Source organism: Blastocystis hominis (assembly GCF_000151665.1).
Source record: "Blastocystis hominis, Singapore isolate B (sub-type 7) whole genome shotgun sequence assembly, scaffold_0".
NCBI classification, from domain to species: domain Eukaryota; class Bigyra; order Opalinata; family Blastocystidae; genus Blastocystis; species Blastocystis hominis.
In genome coordinates, this window is record NW_013171815.1 from 145,893 (window position 1) to 163,508 (window position 17,616).

At 48.9% G+C, this 17,616-nt stretch overlaps 8 protein-coding genes; 4 read left to right on the forward strand and 4 right to left on the reverse strand.

Annotated features, from left to right (window-relative positions):
• Positions 1–240: 240 nt before the first annotated feature.
• GSBLH_T00000033001 (uncharacterized protein) lies at positions 241–570 on the forward strand (the record flags this gene model as incomplete). Its single annotated transcript, XM_013038165.1, has 1 exon — positions 241–570. The coding sequence occupies one exon, from the start codon at positions 241–243 to the stop codon at positions 568–570; it is 330 nt and encodes a 109-aa protein (XP_012893619.1).
• A 460-nt stretch (positions 571–1,030) lies between these two features.
• On the forward strand, positions 1,031–2,280 carry GSBLH_T00000034001 (uncharacterized protein; the record flags this gene model as incomplete). The annotated part of the gene is made up of 8 exons (XM_013038166.1): positions 1,031–1,100; positions 1,136–1,236; positions 1,266–1,473; positions 1,506–1,737; positions 1,771–1,892; positions 1,927–1,982; positions 2,016–2,131; positions 2,163–2,280. 8 exons carry the CDS (start codon positions 1,031–1,033, stop codon positions 2,278–2,280), a joined length of 1,023 nt encoding a protein of 340 aa, XP_012893620.1.
• A 958-nt stretch (positions 2,281–3,238) lies between these two features.
• On the reverse strand, positions 3,239–4,413 carry GSBLH_T00000035001 (Transcription initiation factor TFIID (subunit D5); the record flags this gene model as incomplete). The annotated part of the gene is made up of 5 exons (XM_013038167.1): positions 3,239–3,496; positions 3,526–3,752; positions 3,788–3,983; positions 4,013–4,099; positions 4,132–4,413. The coding sequence occupies 5 exons, from the start codon at positions 4,411–4,413 to the stop codon at positions 3,239–3,241; spliced, it is 1,050 nt and encodes a 349-aa protein (XP_012893621.1).
• A 1,437-nt stretch (positions 4,414–5,850) lies between these two features.
• On the forward strand, positions 5,851–6,363 carry GSBLH_T00000036001 (uncharacterized protein; the record flags this gene model as incomplete). XM_013038168.1 has 3 exons in its annotated part: positions 5,851–6,009; positions 6,040–6,119; positions 6,153–6,363. Exons 1-3 carry the CDS (start codon positions 5,929–5,931, stop codon positions 6,361–6,363), a joined length of 372 nt encoding a protein of 123 aa, XP_012893622.1. The 5' UTR covers positions 5,851–5,928.
• Positions 6,364–6,619: 256 nt separating this feature from the next.
• On the reverse strand, positions 6,620–7,856 carry GSBLH_T00006008001 (uncharacterized protein; the record flags this gene model as incomplete). Its single annotated transcript, XM_013038169.1, has 2 exons — positions 6,620–7,477; positions 7,506–7,856. The coding sequence occupies 2 exons, from the start codon at positions 7,854–7,856 to the stop codon at positions 6,620–6,622; spliced, it is 1,209 nt and encodes a 402-aa protein (XP_012893623.1).
• A 358-nt stretch (positions 7,857–8,214) lies between these two features.
• GSBLH_T00006937001 (uncharacterized protein) lies at positions 8,215–9,554 on the reverse strand (the record flags this gene model as incomplete). Its single annotated transcript, XM_013038170.1, is given in 2 exon segments — positions 8,215–8,399; positions 8,408–9,554. Coding segments are annotated over 2 exon segments (1,332 nt in total).
• Positions 9,555–9,711: 157 nt separating this feature from the next.
• On the reverse strand, positions 9,712–11,139 carry GSBLH_T00000037001 (uncharacterized protein; the record flags this gene model as incomplete). The annotated part of the gene is made up of 6 exons (XM_013038171.1): positions 9,712–10,119; positions 10,152–10,307; positions 10,339–10,532; positions 10,563–10,695; positions 10,726–11,082; positions 11,104–11,139. The coding sequence occupies 6 exons, from the start codon at positions 11,137–11,139 to the stop codon at positions 9,712–9,714; spliced, it is 1,284 nt and encodes a 427-aa protein (XP_012893625.1).
• Positions 11,140–15,938: 4,799 nt separating this feature from the next.
• On the forward strand, positions 15,939–16,799 carry GSBLH_T00000038001 (uncharacterized protein; the record flags this gene model as incomplete). The annotated part of the gene is made up of 1 exon (XM_013038172.1): positions 15,939–16,799. The coding sequence occupies one exon, from the start codon at positions 15,939–15,941 to the stop codon at positions 16,797–16,799; it is 861 nt and encodes a 286-aa protein (XP_012893626.1).
• Between the last annotated feature and the right edge of the window lie 817 nt (positions 16,800–17,616).

Genomic DNA, 17,616 nt, shown 5'->3' on the forward strand with positions numbered 1-17,616 from the left:
CCCTGGGATGAGGCGAAAACCGCGGGAGTACCGGGGACGTTGAAGATCCGCGAGAATTTGTCGCGCTCGATGTCGTAGTAGATCAGAAACTCGCGGTTTTTGGAGCTTAGGAGGAGTCTGGGTGGGAGAACCGCGGGAATCGTACGTGTTTCGGCTGGTCCAATCAGCTTGATGGACGAGGAAGTTGTCGAAGTGGAGCATTTTGATGCATGTCGGCGCGCCGGATTGGAGCGAGTAGAGATGCACGAAGTTCGAGGCGTTGTAGACGAGGAAAAGGGGTTCCGAACGGTGGAAACTCACCGAGCGGATCGCTTCCTGAGGAATGTTAAAAATAGTGCGGATTTTTGTACTTTTTTGCGCTTCAGCCGCTCGGAACCATTGTCTTCACGCAGAGCGAACTCGGCCAGCTTCTGGATCTCCAGGTGGGTACTGGGGAGAGCGCGAGAAGCGCCGATGAAGCGTTTGGTCGTGCGGAGAAGCGTCTCAACGTCATCGTTCGCATCCACTTTGGGAGAAAGTTCAAACAGAGACTCCACTTCACTGGGAAGAGCGAGTCTGTGTATCAGATAACGACCCATCGTTTTACTTTGCTTGCAAACGCTTGGTATACTCGGTTCCACTAATCTTCTTTTCTTCATAATCGTTTCGCATTCTCTTTCTCTTTCCCTGTGCACTAATGTCAATTTCAATTTCGTCGTCGTCAGAATCGTGCCATAAGGGAACACGCTCCTTTGGCTTTTCTTCTTTCGGTGTTGTTTGCTTCTATACAATCACTTCTTTCCAAATCAGATACAGGAATCGAGACCTCCTCCAAATCACCAAACAGGAGATCTGTGAATTGTTTTTCCTCGGCGGTGATCTCTTTGTTGATTTCTGATGGTTTTTCCTGCATCAAGATGGCTAGAAAGAGAGATAAGGGCACATGCAAAATCTCCCTGATTATTGCAATTTCCAAATTCTGAGTAGTTTTCACTTTCCAACAATCTATTGATTCGGGTTCTAATTTCTCACTCGTATTTTATAAATAGATATGCAAGCAACAACCGTATTCAAAGTGGCGAAGACACTCTCTTGTCATTGCTGGAACAAGGATCGGACACGTTGGGTCTACTTCATATCTTTCTTATTTTCGTAGAAGTCGCTCTTGCGACTCGAAATGATAATACGATACAAATCTACACGAATTGCACGTCTTCCAAGTTCGAAGATTGGAAATTAATTCACACATTAACGGGAGTACTCGATTTTGTAATGTATCTCTGTAGCATGACTTGCCGATTACTGCTTTGGACTGGGATCCGAATTATAACCGCATTTTATCTTGCTCCGAAGACTGCAATGCGTATGTGTGGAACTTGGAGGACGGAAAGTGGATGCCTACTCTGGTATTGTTGAAAATCAAGCGAGCGGCTCTCTGCTGCAAGTGGTCACCGGATGGGAAAGCGTTTGCTGTCGGTTCCAGCGAGCGCAAGTGTATGCCGATTCGTTTGCTTTTTTAGCAATAGTGCGCATCTGCACTTTCAACACTTACGAGAATTTGTGGGTGAATCCAAGCGGACTGCACGCGAAGCTAGAGAAAGAAACGGAGGAATCGGGAACGGAAACGCCCACCATATCGAATAAAGCGAAGGGCAGCATCTTCTGCGTTTGTTGGGATCGCACAGGCCAGCTGTTATGCCGTGGCTCGTTGGACGGTTCGATGAGCATTGTGAGCACGTACTACGATCCCACACAGCCGTATGCATGCAGGAGTGACGGGATCATGCGTAGGATTCAAGACTGTCCGTTCGATATCACTTCGAAGGATCTGTTTGGATATGTTTTCGGAGACAAGTGCGACGTCGTGGAGGCGATTGCGGTGAATCTATCCAACACAGCGATCGCTTACGCAGGTATCCAGCATCCTTCGCAGCGCATTGAATGTAGATCGAAGCAGCAACGTGTATGTTCTGGAATTCACAGGCCACATGATGAGCAAGCGAGTAGCCAATCAGAAGGGAGTGCGTGATGAATAGACGATTTCCTGCCCATGCCTGCCATTCACAAGTCTTCTGTTCGTTCGGGACGATGTGATGGTGGCTGGAGGATTCGATTCCGATCTCCACGTGCTCGCAAAGCAAGCAGGCGAATGGTAAGTGCGTGGAGAGCGGAGTGAAGCAAAGGAAGTATGTGGGTGTCGCGGATTTGAGCGCTTCGGACGCGAGCGGATCGTCGCGCATGTCGAGTTCGTTCCAAGAGCGAATTCGAGTAGAATTCGATTCGATTCGGAATGGTCAATAGATGCTCCAATCGAACACGAATCGCGGTTCGTTGCGGAATTCCACGAGCATGGATCAGGGAAACACAAGTTCAGGTCCGCATCGCAATATGATTCTGGAAATCCGGGAGAAGTCGCGAGAATCGAATCAGCAGAAAGTGAAGGAGATTTCAACGTGTGGATTGGACGGTCGAATTGTGATTTGGAACATGGACTTGATTCTAACCAAAATGAATGTGTGATTCCTTGTTGAGTTTCAACAAATGTGAGGATATGAGTTTTTAAACACCCTTTCCTTTTGTTCTATATGATGAAAGATAGTCTCCAATTGATTCTGGAAGCAAATTCAAACCCACAATTAATCTACACTCGATTCCTAATAATCTTTCACATAAGACTACACCACTCCCCTTCTTTCTTTTCCAACAAACACTCCAAATTACATAGTCGCAAACATCCCACGTTCCTTCCCAATGATGATAGCACATTGGAATCAACGCCTCCGTAAACATCAATTCCCTCGGCGCCATCAACTTCTTCATCGTTTCCTCCGCTTCATTCATCACTTCTTCGCACTGCCGACCCACTTCCAATCGCCTCTGCACGCTTTCTCCCACGATCCCCATCGCTTCCTACACTCGAGTTTCCACGTTTCCCCCACAGTCAGCGCGAAGATGCACCGATACACCTGTATTTCCGCGGTTATCGACTTCTTTTTCGCGAGGATCGCCTCCAGATTCGCGTTGAGTTCCCGCGCGATCGGAAGCAACATGCGCCGAATCATCGCATCCCCCATCCGCGAAACGCCTATCCTTGAGTTTCCACGTTTCCACGAACAGACGAGAACGCCGAAGACGCTGGGAATCGTGGAATTCGGCGTGTGGAGAACGCGATTCAGCGTGACCAACACTTGATTCTGCAGTTTGGGGTACGTTACGCCGTATCTAGTTCCCCAGTTTCCACGATTTACGTACTGGCGAATCAGCTCGGCGAGGACGATGGCGGCACGTGCGCGTAACTCCCAGTGGTCTTCCGCGGGGGAGAAACTGAGCGTTTTTCCGAGGGCGCAGGTGAGAATGCAGGGAACGAGGATGTGGAGCTGGGTGGAAAAGTGGAAACAAGGGAAACGTAGCTGACGATGTGGAGATGGCGGTTGAGGAGAAGACTGTGGATGAGCTGGATGATGTACCGGAGGTAGGCGACCATGCGGACGGGCTTCTTCTGCATGATCTTTTGCGTCTGTTGAGGAGAGAGAGGGGATAAAGTACGGTGGATTGCACCCAATCGACGAGATATGGGCAGATTTGGTTGAGACCTTCGTCGGTTTGGAGCTGGTGGAACACCTCCGTGTTCTCTTCCTCCGAGCTGTAGAGACGGCTCTTGATCTTCTTGAGGTAGAGCTCGCATTCGAAGGAGAGAGAATGGACAGAACGCGTGGATTGGCTCAGAAGCTGGACATCGGGAGAGTCATCGGGAGAGTCATCATCTTCTCCCACTAGAGAATAAAATGGATTAGAAAAAAGTCCGTACTCTCTTTCAGATATTGGATTTGATTGCCTTCCACGACAAACCAATTGACTTTGAACGAAGTTTCCAGAGGAAGCTCCGGAACTTCAGATTCGATGATGTGATTTACGGAAACGATATTCGATGTGTTAGATTTGTCAGCAAGTACCATTAACGACCTTTGCATCTCGGACCTTCGATTCTTATATCCCAATATTTTCTAGATCGCATTGAACCTCCTCTTCATACATCAAAATTATAAATATACAGCATCTTCTCGATATCGCCAGCTGTGAGCTTGGTTCGTCTGCAATGTTCCATATACATTTTTGCTTCCTACAAATCGACAATTCATGGTAAGAACAGACCTGTAGGATAAACTGTATCTCTTTCTGCAGAATCAGTTCCAATCGCTTCCTCGCCTCAATGGATAGGCTCTGGTCACGGTGTACCTCCGTATTCATGAACTTTTCTCCGGACCAAAGGTATTTAACAAACATGCGCAAACCTTCGTACGATCTGCCTTCAATGTGAACGCCGCCACCTTCTTTTCGAAGCAGTAGAAACACTTCGCGTCCTTGGGAAGATGCTTTTGGCCTAAATACAGACTCACAGTGTTTTGTGATTCGCTTAGCGTTAGTATTAATCATATTGGTATCCTTTTCTTTGGTATCAGATGCAATAATCCATTATCCTATTTATTCGCACACGATTAATGTGAGTTGCAAGAAGTTCAATGCAAACTTGTTCGTAATCGAGACAATACATATAAACTAGTTAGGTAACCACAGCAAAAAAAAGAATTGAATTGAATCGAATCGAATATATATGAATTGGTATCAAGAGGTTTGAAACAATCATGTCTGAACCCATTATTTCCTAATAATTTTTCATACGAAAATGGATCGTTGAATGAAATATTGACTACACACACTAATAACTGGTATTATGGACTTGTATAGGCTTTGACAATATGAACAGAAGACTTGAGGTAATTTATGATAATATTCTAATAATAGGTATTAGAAGGTGTACCAATTCTATTTCACTAGTAAGGTACAGAATATACAAAGGTGTAAGCCATATCGATACACTTGAAGGATTGGGTATAGATTTATTAATAATATTAATAAATGACATACCTTCACTTCATTATTCTAACATGATTCCCTATAGGTCGATCTCGTATATCCTCAAACTCTCACACGAATCACATTACCTATGTTCAGATACGTATAAAAAGCAAATAAAGGATCCACCTCAAGCCACAAAAATAACCCTTTCCCCATCACAGCTCGATTTGCCGGTTATCTGCTAAAAGAAAGCCCATGCTTGATTAAGCACATCATAGTCAACACTTTTGTCTATTCCGTGCTCAACTCATCCAGCTACCTTCAATTTTCTCTTTTCTCTAATCACTACATTGTCTCCTCTGCATATATTCACTAAAGCGTTCTGACGACTCCAAACGACTTTCTTACCGAAAAACCATTATTACGCATCCAAAAACGGTTTTTTACATCTTTTAGTATCTATCTCAATTATCCTTAATTGGATTGTTGGTTCTCCAACACAAACTCCGTATAAAACTGCAATTTGTTGGTACGGTTCCGAAATAAAGACCACAATAAAGCACTATTTTTATTACTTTTTTCCCATTCTATTCGTTTGCAATGATTATTAATTGTCCCACTTGCCAGCAAGCTCTAAATATCAACGGTACTGCGGGCTTGTTTCGTGTATCTTTTTTCTAACCTTCTTCTGATGTCTAGTGCCCGAAGTGCGGTTCCACTTGTCAGGGTATCTCCGCATTCTGCACGTAAATTCTAGTAAACTCTACGCCCGCTGGAAACTCTCCTTACTTGAATCCTTCCCAGATTCCGCCGAACCCTTATTACAATTCTCCAGCCCAGCCCCAGCCTGGATCTGCAATGTATTCGCCGAATCAGTTTTCCCAGACATCGACCCCGCTCCGAGTTCCAAATATAGCCCCAATCGCTCGCTCTATGGATCCTGTAAACAATGCGTTTAACTCCGTGAGCCTCGGAGGGTAACGAAGCTTAATGATCTTTTAGGATAGAAATGCTATTAACGTGAGTGGCTTGCGCATTGCTCTCCAAAACCTAAACGTTCAGCTCTCAAACGAAATCTGCAATCAACTGTTCATGAAGCACGACACGGATAACAGTGGCAGCATTCAGATCAACGAATTCCGCGAGATTTACCGTGAAATCAACGAGTGGATTGTAGATGGTGATTGACTTTCTCTGATGCAGGCGCTTTTCAACAGTTTAGATGAGGACCACTCAGGGAAAATGGAATATGGCGAATTTGTAAACGCAATGAAGCGACTCCAGTAGGGATGGATGCATGGGATGCTGATCGTTAGATTCCATGTTTCTGATCAAATGTTTCTCCCGCTTTTCCAGAATATTGACACTCTTCACAACAATTTCATCGATTTGAATGGCTTCATCAAGGTGGTTTCGATTTTGCAGGTGTTGGAGATGAAGTTTGCAATGCGCGATACGACGCACAGCGGACGTATTACTGTCGATATTAACGACATTCTGGATTTTATCCTCACTCTTCCTATTTAATGCATTGTTTGTTAAACGAAAGGTTCGAAAGAGTACGAATCGTTTCTGCTATTCTGTGAATGCAATCTGTGTAGTTGTTAGAACATGAATGGTAGTGACGAATTCGGATTGGCTGCTTCCTTTTCTATTCCACCTTTTTTTCTTTCCTTCTTTCATTCATTCATTTATTCAAACAAACAATCAAACAATCAATTTAAATGAAGCAATCATTCATTCCATCTCATTCTTCCTTCCTTCCTTCCTTCCTTCCTTCCTCCTATTCATACACACACACCACACCACGCGCATTATAACACGCCACCGCGCCACTCAGCGGATGAATCGCCGCCCCCATCAAATTGCCGAGCGGCTTCGTCCGGAATCCCTTCGTCGCCCTCACCACCTGCTTCGTCTCTCCCTCCCGGTCCAGAATCCGCAGCTCCGACCGCAGACTGGTGGTCACCATCATCTCCATCGCTGGCTGGGCTTCCAGCGCCGTCAGCGTCGGCGCCAAAAACCGCTCTGAAACCGCGGTAGACGCGTTTCTCCGGTCGAAGAAGCGGAGCCACCCATCGAACTCGGCGGTAGCGAAGAGAAACTCGCTAACCGACACCAGTCCGACGAGCTTCGCGTCGTTTTGCGGCGATTGAAAGAGTCGAAGCACGTCGTGCGTCCGCGCGTCGATCTGCAGCACGCGGCCGTTCCGCAGCCCGCACGTGAAGCCGCTCCGCTCCTCCGACAGCAGCGACACCACGGGCGATTCCTCTCCGGTGGCGCGGCAGCACGCGAGCTGCTCGGTCTCCAGGTTCCAGACCTTCACGAGCTGCGTGGTCCCCGCGGTTGCGAGCAAACCGGCGGACTGGCTCCAGCGACAGAGCATGGCGGGCGTGACCTCGCTGCCCTTCGGCTGGTCCTTCGAGAACACGGGGAAGGCCACAAAAGACGACACGACCCGCGGTTGTCGGATGTCCCAAATAAAGATGGCCCCTTTTCGCGTCCCTTCTACCAGCAATGCGGACTCGGACGGATTGATCCACTCCAGCGACGTCGCGCACGTGCTCAGCTTCGGGTCCAGCGGCGGCATCGCCTGATTCTCGCGGTAATCGAACAGCGAAACCGTCTTCCCCGCACCCATCTACATGAAACGCCCGATCGACCCCCACCGAAACCGCGGTGAACAGCGGGTGGAACCGCAGACACGTGACCTCGCCCTCCGTGCGCAGCACGCGTCGCTCCTTCCACCGCCGTCGCGCGGATCCCCGCGGGAGCGAGCGAGCGACGCGCGCGTAGTCGGCGCAGTCGGCGCAGTCGAGCGGCCCGTCGCCGCCGAGAAGCGTTTTGAGACGCCGCCGCTTCTCGCGCCGCTCGTCCCCCGCGGAATCGTCCTTCCACTCCATGAAGTTGTTCAGACTCCACTCCAGAAACGTGTGCGGAAGCCCCAGCAGACCCAGCTGCGTCTCCAGCATCGAGTCGATGTGCGAAACCGGCTCTGGCGACGACGCGCCCTGCTGCATGAGATGCAGATTCACGAACGAGGACGACTGCGCGATCCCCGCGGGAATCAGAGAACGACCGCCCCCGCGGGAAGAACCCGTCGTCACCGCGGGGAGCGGAGGGGAAACCGGGGAAACCGGGGAACCGGAAGGGATTGGAGAAAGCCGGGAAACCGTGGAAACGGCGGCACCGGTGTGGATAGGAGGCAATGTGGAAACCGTGGAAACCGTGGAACCGGTGGGGATGGTAGGAATCGTGGAAACCGAAGGAATCGTAGAAACCGTCGGAACCTTAGGAATCGTGGAAACCGTGGAAACCGTGGAACCTGTTGTCACCGTCGGAATCGTGGAAACCGTCGGAACCGTCGGAACCGCGGGATTATTGGGGAAAATGGAGGTGAGGGGCGGGTGTGCGGTCTGGGAGTTTCGGTGGAAGGAGGCGTGTCGGGAGGCGAAGCTGGAACCGCGGGAGGAGGTGGAGATGAGCGGGAGGTCGGTGAGCGGTGCGCGGGTGGGCTCGTGGATGGGGAGTGTGGGGAGCGAAGCGGTGGAGACGGGCTTGGCCTGCGAACTGAACTTGAGAGCAGAAGCGAGGTCGAAAATGGAGCGAGTAGAAGGAAGCGTCCCGCTGGATTTGAGGTAGTCGACGTTCTTGCAGATGACGTAGACGTAGTGGGACACGGCGTTGCGGATGGTGAGGTTGGGCTCGGCGTCGCGGAGGTAGAGGAAGAGGATCCAGTGCTTGACGTAGAAGGGATTGAAGTCGGAGGGCGGCGAGGCGGTCGGGTGCTTGTCCTCGTCGAGGAGGTTCAGCAGCCGCGCGACCTCCATTTCTCCTTTTAGAATACGGTCTACGAAGCAGATCATGTGCGCCATGTGGCAGCGACGGCAGAAGATTTTGAGGATGAGGCGCATGAGCTCGCGACGCACCAGAACGGAACCTTCTCGGTTCATCGAGATCCGCTCGGAGATTCGGTTCAGCAGCAGCTGGTCGAACTTGGCGGACTGGTCCTCCGTGTCCACCAGCTTGTTCAGCTCGTCGTGGTTCAGATACACGTGAATACTGTTCCGCGTGCCCTGGTAGCCGGAGCTTCCGAACCCCACGAACGACTCGAGCAGCAGCAGCGCCGCGGCGCGGACTTCGGGCTGCGGATGCGCGAGCAGATCGAGCAGGTCGCTGCTCTGCGCCGGATTCACGAGGCTCTTCCGCAGATCGTTGAGCAAAAACTCCTTCAGCTCGTTACACTCGAAGCACAGCTGCGAGAGCAGCAAGCACGTCCAGCATTGGAGCTTCCACAGCGGCGACCGCAAGTGCTTCGTGATCAGCTTGTGCACCTCGCTGTCGCGGAGCCGAATCCGCGCCGAATTCTTCGTGAAGCACGCCAGCGTCAAGAGAAACTCCACTCGCAAAATATCCTCGTCGCTCGGATGCATCTCCGCGTCGCGCCGCAGGAACGAAAACAAAAACTGCGTGAGGTTCTGCAAATGGTCTTCCTGCATCTGCGGGTCGTACGCCATCAAACACGTCCATAACCGCAGCAATCCCTTCTTGTATTGGCTCTGCGCGTGCGACGAGATCAGTTTCAGCGAGTAGTAGTTCAGTGATTTCATGATCAGCATGACGATCCCGCGCGATCGCTCCGCGAAGTCCGCCAGCAAGTCGATCAAATTCACGGTCTCCGTCGGCGAGATCTGCTGCGTCATTTCGTCCCGATCCATCAGATTCCCCGCGGGTTCGCCCATCTGCCGCGATCGACGGTTCTACGTTTCACCGTTTCCCCTGCTCCGAACATAGCTCGTGTTGTTCAGCAGCTGAATCAGCATCGAAAAGCCGTCCGGCAGCTCGTTGATTTGGCACGACGTCCTCACCTATCCTTCAGGAATTCCAAAAATCGGCACGAAATTCGCGAGGTCGCAGAAGATGCAGCGGAAGAAGTCGGTTTTGAAGGTGAACTTGGAGTACACGGAGAACTTGGGAGCGCGCAGCGCGCTGTGCGGCTGCTCCAGCGGCTGCTTGAACAAGTTGGGGTACAACTGCTCCGAGTTGGGCGGGGAAAGCGGCGGCGGGACGGGGAGTTTTTCCCGGAGATCGTCGGGCGTGATGATGGAACACTCCTTCTGCACCGCGGAGAACTGGGAGAGAAACTCCTCGATGACGGAATCCCAGGTCTAGACGAATTAAAACCGACGCGAAGAAGAAGCGAACTTTCCACAAGGGATGCATCGACTGATCGGAGAAACGGGGGTAACTCACCGGGTGGCAGTTGAACAGCGACATCACGCGCTATCCGTCATCCTCTCTTCCCCGCGGCCAACCTGCGCGAGCAGGAAATTCCGGAAGAGCGCGGCGACCATTTCGTCGGTGTTGAAAAGCAGATGATACGTGCTTTCGTCCAGAATGCTCCACGCAATGCTGTCCGTAATGCAGTTAAAGATCATGTGCAGCTTCCCCTTCGGGAGATCATGGTCGAACTACCCCTCATTTCCACGTTTCCACGCGCACTGGCTCGCCTTCGAGGCGGTAGGCGTAGTCCTCCTCGATGCTCTCGCCCTTGGGATTGTTCCGCACGCGCGAGAACGGCTGGAACTTTTGGTGGTGGAGGAACCAGCGGATGCTGACGCGGATCGGATCCGTGAGACACATCGTGAACAGATCCACCGGGAAATCCTCGTGCTCCGGGAGAAATTCTCCCGAGTCTACCAGTCAGAGATAAAATTGGGAGCGACCGCAAGCGCCCAGAAACAAAATGTTGTTCATTTCTTCCTCCATGGAGTCCACGTAGAGCTCGCGGAAGTGGTCCAGCAGCATCCCCGCGAGACTGCAGTCCATGACGTACAGCACCGGCGATTTGAGCCAGGTCTATTCATAGAGGGCAAAGCGAACGGCGACGTGGATGGAGAGGATCGAGACCGGCTTGTACTTGTCGTAGTTCCGGTTGAACAGCCAGATCTCGCCGAGCGAGGAGGGCGTCAGAACGCCGTGGCCGTTGTAGTGGAAGAGAACGCGGCTTTTGGAGGTGGATTCGGTGTTTTGGCGGATTTCCTGGATAGCCGACTCCACGCTGTTGAGGCAGGGATCGTTGAGACTTTTGAACTGGTACTGGGTGTGAGTGGAAAATAAAAAAGAGAGAAATACGCGTCCAGGAGAGTAGACTAGGGATTTGTAGAGTTGACGAAGAGAGGAGGAGATAACCTCCAGAATTCCTTCTTTTTGTTGAAGATTTTGGATGGCTATTTCAAAACCGATCTGCAATCATACAAGTCCAGCATTCCTCTCCGTAATACCTCCTCGGTTTCGGTTCATCCGATAAGTTGTAAATATTTATACACAGCACAATGAGGATATGTTTTATTTTAATCTAAATCTGACAGCAACGTAAACAAAGCAAACCTTTGTCTTCGACCTCCTGAATTGATTTGAAACTTCGGGTATTTTAATCGGTATGACGCTAGATCCAAGGACCGCTTCGTTATATCGTCTACCCACAAGATATCTACAACTCAGTGCAAGGATTCGCTTAAAACTTTTTCTCTTCACAGTATGTAGCCTCCGTATCCCTACTGCAGTCGTCTTTTCTATTCTTTTCCTCTCTACTTTCTCAGGAAAAATATCCGGGAATTACATATCCGATAATGAATCTTGTATGAGATACATTCGAGATTTAGGAAAAAACGATCTCACAATGGATAATTGTGAAGGTCACGAAATGAGGTTTATAGTGAGGGAAAGAGATGCTCAGTCGACAGAGATGCACAATCAATAATTTCCCTCCGTATTACTCGTCCGCGTATTTTAGATAAGGTCTCAATGTTGGATAGGAGGTTGTAACAACTTCCGACAATCCGCAGAGCACGTCTATAATTGAGAATTGCGATTTGTAGAAGAAGCAACGATTTCGATTGAGTTTCACAATTCATGATAATCAAAAGTAACTGCACATGGTTTTTTCTGTTCTCAATTGAACTCTGGGTGAACAATTAAAAAGCAACATGAAGATAATTGAAGTCATATCTATGTTCTTCAGGTATTTTTAGGTTCCTCCTCTGTGAGTTGTAGTATTGTCTCTCTTGTGCTCTGTTCCTTCGTTCTGTACATTTATATGGTATACCCGGGGACAAGAGCACACCCCAATCAAATTGTAATTCACCACGCGTAAGGTGTGTGAAATTAGTCACTAGCTTGTAGATCTAACGATCTTGTGTTCTCAATATGTGTTTTAATAAGTATTCGTTTAGTATATGAAGGAGATACGAATTGCCAATCGGTTATGGGACAGTTTGTGGCAGTGCTCACGCAGTATTCTTTGCTTGGTTCAGAATTGAGCTACTGCTGTCTTGCTATCGATGCTTTGGTTTCAGTAAGCCGACCATTTACAAATCCCAAAACACGATATACTTTGTTTGATTTTTGTATTCCTTTCATCCTAGTTATGCAGGAACGACCTATGTCGTGTCTGTTTGCCTTGCCCTCATTCTAATGAATACCGATTTTATTGGCCGTCATGCAGTGGGTCTTTGTTGGATCCAGAGCGTTCCCAACAAAATCAACTGGTACTCCGTGTCCCCCTCGTGGTTTACCCCCTAGGGCCTCTTGGGAGTTCCTGTTCGCGTTCATCATCATCATCTACACCACTTCCGCGGTTCTTCTCATGCTCATGGCGCGCTGCCTCAACCGCCTTCCTGTCATCCAGGAAACGCTTCTCCGCGCGCGCGCCGAGGCCTTGGAGAGCATGATGTTCTACGTGTTCATCTACATCATCTACGGATTGTGTGTCTGTGTTCTCTACGGGCTCAACGTGATGATCAATTACCACTTTCAGTCCTGGGAGCCGCGCTTCGTCTCCTCCTACATCCTCGAATTGGTTTCTCCCCTCGATTTCTGTCACTCTCAGCTCTTCTACGCGATCCTGACCTCCCGCGGGATTCTCACGAGCTTCATCTTCCTGGACAATTTCTGGCACCGCGGAGGGAAGCAGGACGACCGCGACCCGATGGGGAACAACGGGAACGCGTGGTACCGCGAGGTGCAGCCGCTCTTCAACAACATGATCCGCAATCAGATCCTAGACATCTTCTCGAACGGCGTGAAGCGCAGCGCGCACGAGCAGCGCATCGACGATCCGCGCAAGGCGTTCGATCCGGTGACCGGGATCCACGGGAACATCCTCGACCGCGAGGAATACTATTCGGAGGTCTGCGCGTATTCGATCGATCCGGTAGCGGGGTGCGACGACGTGGTGAGCGGAGATCGTGCGGATTAGAGTGCGGCGTGAGCGATAGGCGTGATTTTTTGCGAGCATTGTCCCGTCGTTTTCTCGTATCTCCGGTTTAAAGGCAACATCGATCAGGAAGAGTACATTTCTGAGTTCGAAAACGTGGAAACGTGGAAGGGGAGTGATGGGTAGCTGTCGGGTTGCTCCGTGTCCGAGGGATCTTCAGGTTCTCTTTTCGTGCGAACCAACCGCAACCGTTTTATCGTCAAATTTGTGAACAAATCCGAATTCGACGTTTTGAAGAGCATTCTCCAGGATTTGACGCGCTACCTCACGCTCGCCGAAGACAAGCGCCGCCACGAAAACTTCGCCGAGCAGCCATCGCCCGACCCGGACCTCGACGACTCGCTCTTCCCTCCGCACTCGCTGCATGCATCCTCGCGAGCCGTCCCGATGCCCTACTACGACGCTGTCTCCGACTCAGAGATGAAAGAAGTCACTGAGTTATCGTCCTCCTTCGTGCCCAACGAGAACGTCTTCGCCTCCATGCACACCAGCGACGAGATCCATCTCTCTTCCGGCACTTCTGCCGAGTTCGCTCCGTCCTGTTTCTCCTCCCAGGACATCGATTCCATTTCCTTCTCGCGCGACGACAGTCGCGCCGCGCTGCTCGCCGACTTCGACGTCTACCGCAGCAGCTCTTCCCATCTGCTTCGCTCGCTGTCCGGAGTCGCGCAGCATCCCGGACCGGCGGCCTCCACGCCGTTCCCCGGCTTCCACACCCCCAATCCGCTCCAGAACCGCGGGAGCGCGGGCGCGGGCGTGCCCAATGTGCCCAGCGCGGCGAGCGTGCCGGCGATGTCCACCGTTCCGCAGCCCGCCACGCTGTCGAACCCGCCGAGTGGATTGAATGGAATGAATGGAGTCAATGGAGTCAATGGAATCAATGGAGTCAATGGAGTCAATGGAATGAATGGTCGCATCGATGGAAGCCATTCCACTTATTCGAGCAATCCGAGCTTGTTGAACACTGCGAGCAATCCGAGCCTGATGAACGCGACCAGTGGGGGCTTCGCTCGCACCGTCTCCACCGCGACCAACAACACCAGTCCCGCCAACCCTTTCAGTCCCTTCACCGGCCCTTCGCAGCGCAGCAGCTCCCATTTTCGCAGCAGCTCGCACGGCGAGAGCTTCTCCAGCCTCCAGCGCCGCGAGACCGAGCCGATCGACCTGTTCCTCGCGCCCGAGAGCAATCGGAGCTTCAACACACGCGACTCGAGCGGCGTGAGTCCGCAGTCGGAAGCCTCCGGGTGGATCAACCGCGAATACTCGATCCGAGCCAGCCAGAACGTGCGCGGGAGCTTCTTGAATCGCTACTACGGCATGTACACCTTGGAAGTGTTCGGCCAGACGCTTTACTTCGTGGTAATGGAGAACATTCTTCCCTATCGCAACATCGACGAGGTCTTCGATCTCAAGGTCGCCGTTTTCGGGGCGTTTCACGCATAGGGCAGCTGGGTGGATCGAAACCCGAAGAAGTTCCGCAAAGGACAGCTCGTGACGTGCAAGCTCTGCAACCGGGCGTTTCGCTGGGGCGTGAGCGATCGAGTGGACGATCCGTGCCATCACGAGGCGTCGATCGTGAAGAAGGACAACAATTTCCGCCCGTGCATCCGCGTGTCCGGCGATATGAACCAGAGCATCAGCAACCAGCTGCGCGAAGACGTGGACTTTCTGTGCAGCCACGGACTGATGGACTACTCCGTGCTGCTCGGGTACAAGAACGTCGCGATGTACCTCTCCGGCGATCTCGTGATTCGCACGAATTTGTACAGTTCGAGGGGCCGATTGAAAGGTAGAAAGCCGGGAACCGGCCAGGCTCCCTACGCTTCCAGCGTGATTCAAGGCCCCGGGCTGGTCTTCATCGGGATCATCGACTATCTGCAGAAGTACACGCTGCTGAAGAAGCTGGAGCGCATCTGGAAGGTGATTTTCCGGTGTAAGGACCGCAACGGAATCTCCGATCTGCCGCCGGACAACTACAAAAACCGCATTATGGAGCGCGTGATCGGGAAGGTACTCGCTTTTCTCACCCCTCTCCTTTCAGCTCTTCCTCGAAGACCCCGAGCAATTCTACGTCACTGATCAGTTCCTTCCTCTCGACAAAGAGCAGCAACAGCAGCAGCAGCAACAACAACAACAACAGCAGCAGCAGCTACAGCAGCAACAACGTCGGGCCTCGCAAGAATCGCTATCGACAGCCACCGCGCCGTCTTCGGTTCTGCGTCGAGACACGATGAACAGCTCCGTGGAGCCTTTTATCCGAGCCACCACGGAGAGCTCGTCGCGTGTTTCCGGCACCGCGATGTTTGCTGATGATGCCTCGCACGGAGCGGAGCCCATTCGCAGTGACGAGCTCTCCGAAGTGCAGGTCGTTCCGACCATTACGCGAAGCGCAGGAAGTGGAAGTGGAAGTGGAAGTGGAAGTGGAAGTGCGAATCATATGGGCGATTCGCCAAGGCCGAAGTTGAGGGTTAGTCCTTCTGTGAAGTTCGAAGGGAATGGGGAGAGTGGAGAGGGACCAGCGTTAGATACCATTTTTGAATCGGGAAGCTATGTGCAGGTATATACGCAGCGCGATGTCGTTTAATCGTTTCTTTTAATGATAGTTTGTATATTTGCAGTGTTTGTTGTTATACCTGTCGAAAAGAATGATGGAAATGAACAGTAGGAGTAGAAGAAGTAGAATGACTGAATGGAGTAATAGGTGTTTTGTTAATAAAGATGTAGTTTTATGTAAAACATTCTTGATTTTATTAATTCTGCTATTAATAACTTTCGAATTGATAGTTTCCTCATTCAATATGTGCAGGCATGCTGGAATGAAGAAATGAAACCAAATGGCTGGATTTCACTCATTTTGAGTAATAGAGAATGTGTAGTATTGCAGCTGAATAATGGAGTATTCATGAATCAAGGATTTGTACTCAATGAGCAGAAAGTGTTGAAAGTGTTTGGAAATCATCAAATTGGTGCTATTTCACATAATGAAGAACAATCCATAGAAGTAATAGAAGAAGGAATAGTGGATTTGGATCATGGAAGTCGATTTGAAGGATTGGTATTGGCAGAAAACAAGTTGGGAATTCCATTTGGATATGGTGAAATGTATGATGATGGTGGAATATTGGTGTACAAGGGCATAATGATCAATCGGAAACGATTTGGATATGGAACGAGTTATCATGATAATGGTTTGATTGAATATGAAGGATATTGGTGTGATGATAAGCGATTTGGAAGTGGAAAAGTGTATGATCGATATGGTAAATTAGTGAATGAATGTGAATGGTATAATGGAATTGAATGTGATATTGATTATGAAGGAGATGGAAGCAAACCACTGAATATCGGAACGAAACATTTGAAACTGAGTGACAATTGTGTATTGGTTGATTGGGATGTTTCATTGTTGTATAATTTGGAATCAATCGAAATCGGCAATGATTGTTTTGGATCAGTGAAAACATTCAAAATCGATGGATTGAATCGATTGAAAACTATCAAAATCGGAAAGAATTCATTTACTCAGAAAAAGAATTGGCATGGAAATGATAAATCGAAATCATTCCACATATTGAATTGTGAGTCATTGGAATTCATTCAAAATGGTACAATTAGAATTAATTCTTGCAATTTCTATTGTAGTTCATTTGTGATTCGAGGTATTGATATAATATTGGACATTTGAATGCATAGATCTTCCAAATCTACAATCCATTATATTAGGTGATGATCTATTCGATTGGTCCTTATCAACAATAATCAAAAGTATTGAATGAATTAGAATGAATTGATTGCTATAGACCTTCCATTATCACAATCCGTTTATCTAGGTTGGAATGCACTTTTGTGAAAAATAATCGATAAATCATATTGATTGTCAATCCAAAGTATGAAATGAATCAAAATGACAAACGTGGATTATCTAAATCTATCATATATAACCAATTATGAAGGATGTAGTTATTACTGTTATTGTGTGATGAGATTAAAAGTAGTTCTCACTACTGAATATTGAATGCATTAAGATCTTTGAAATCTTCGAAATGTCGATCAACCCGATTAATACGATAATATTCAATCGAAATCAATTTCGAGTATTGTATGTTTGATTTGCTTTCATTCATAGATGTTTCTTTTATTCTTACTGATCATGCTCACAAAATCATCAGCGACTCTTATTATTATGCATTCTTTATATTATTATTATGCGTCATAAAAATGCATATACCATGCCTATATGTAATCCTTATTAATAGTGTCAAATAGTTTATTCTTTTTAAAAGAGTATTACGAGTTAAAGAATACAATCATCTTGGTAATTTAGTATATAGTGACATTATGCAAAAATGTTTTCTGATATTGGTGAGAATATACTAAATCATTAACGTGTAATGTGTTGTACATACAGTTTTCATTTATACATGTTATTATGTATTTTTTTCATTCATAATGAACTGTAATTTGATTAAATATAAATAGATGCTTCACCATAGAATAGAATA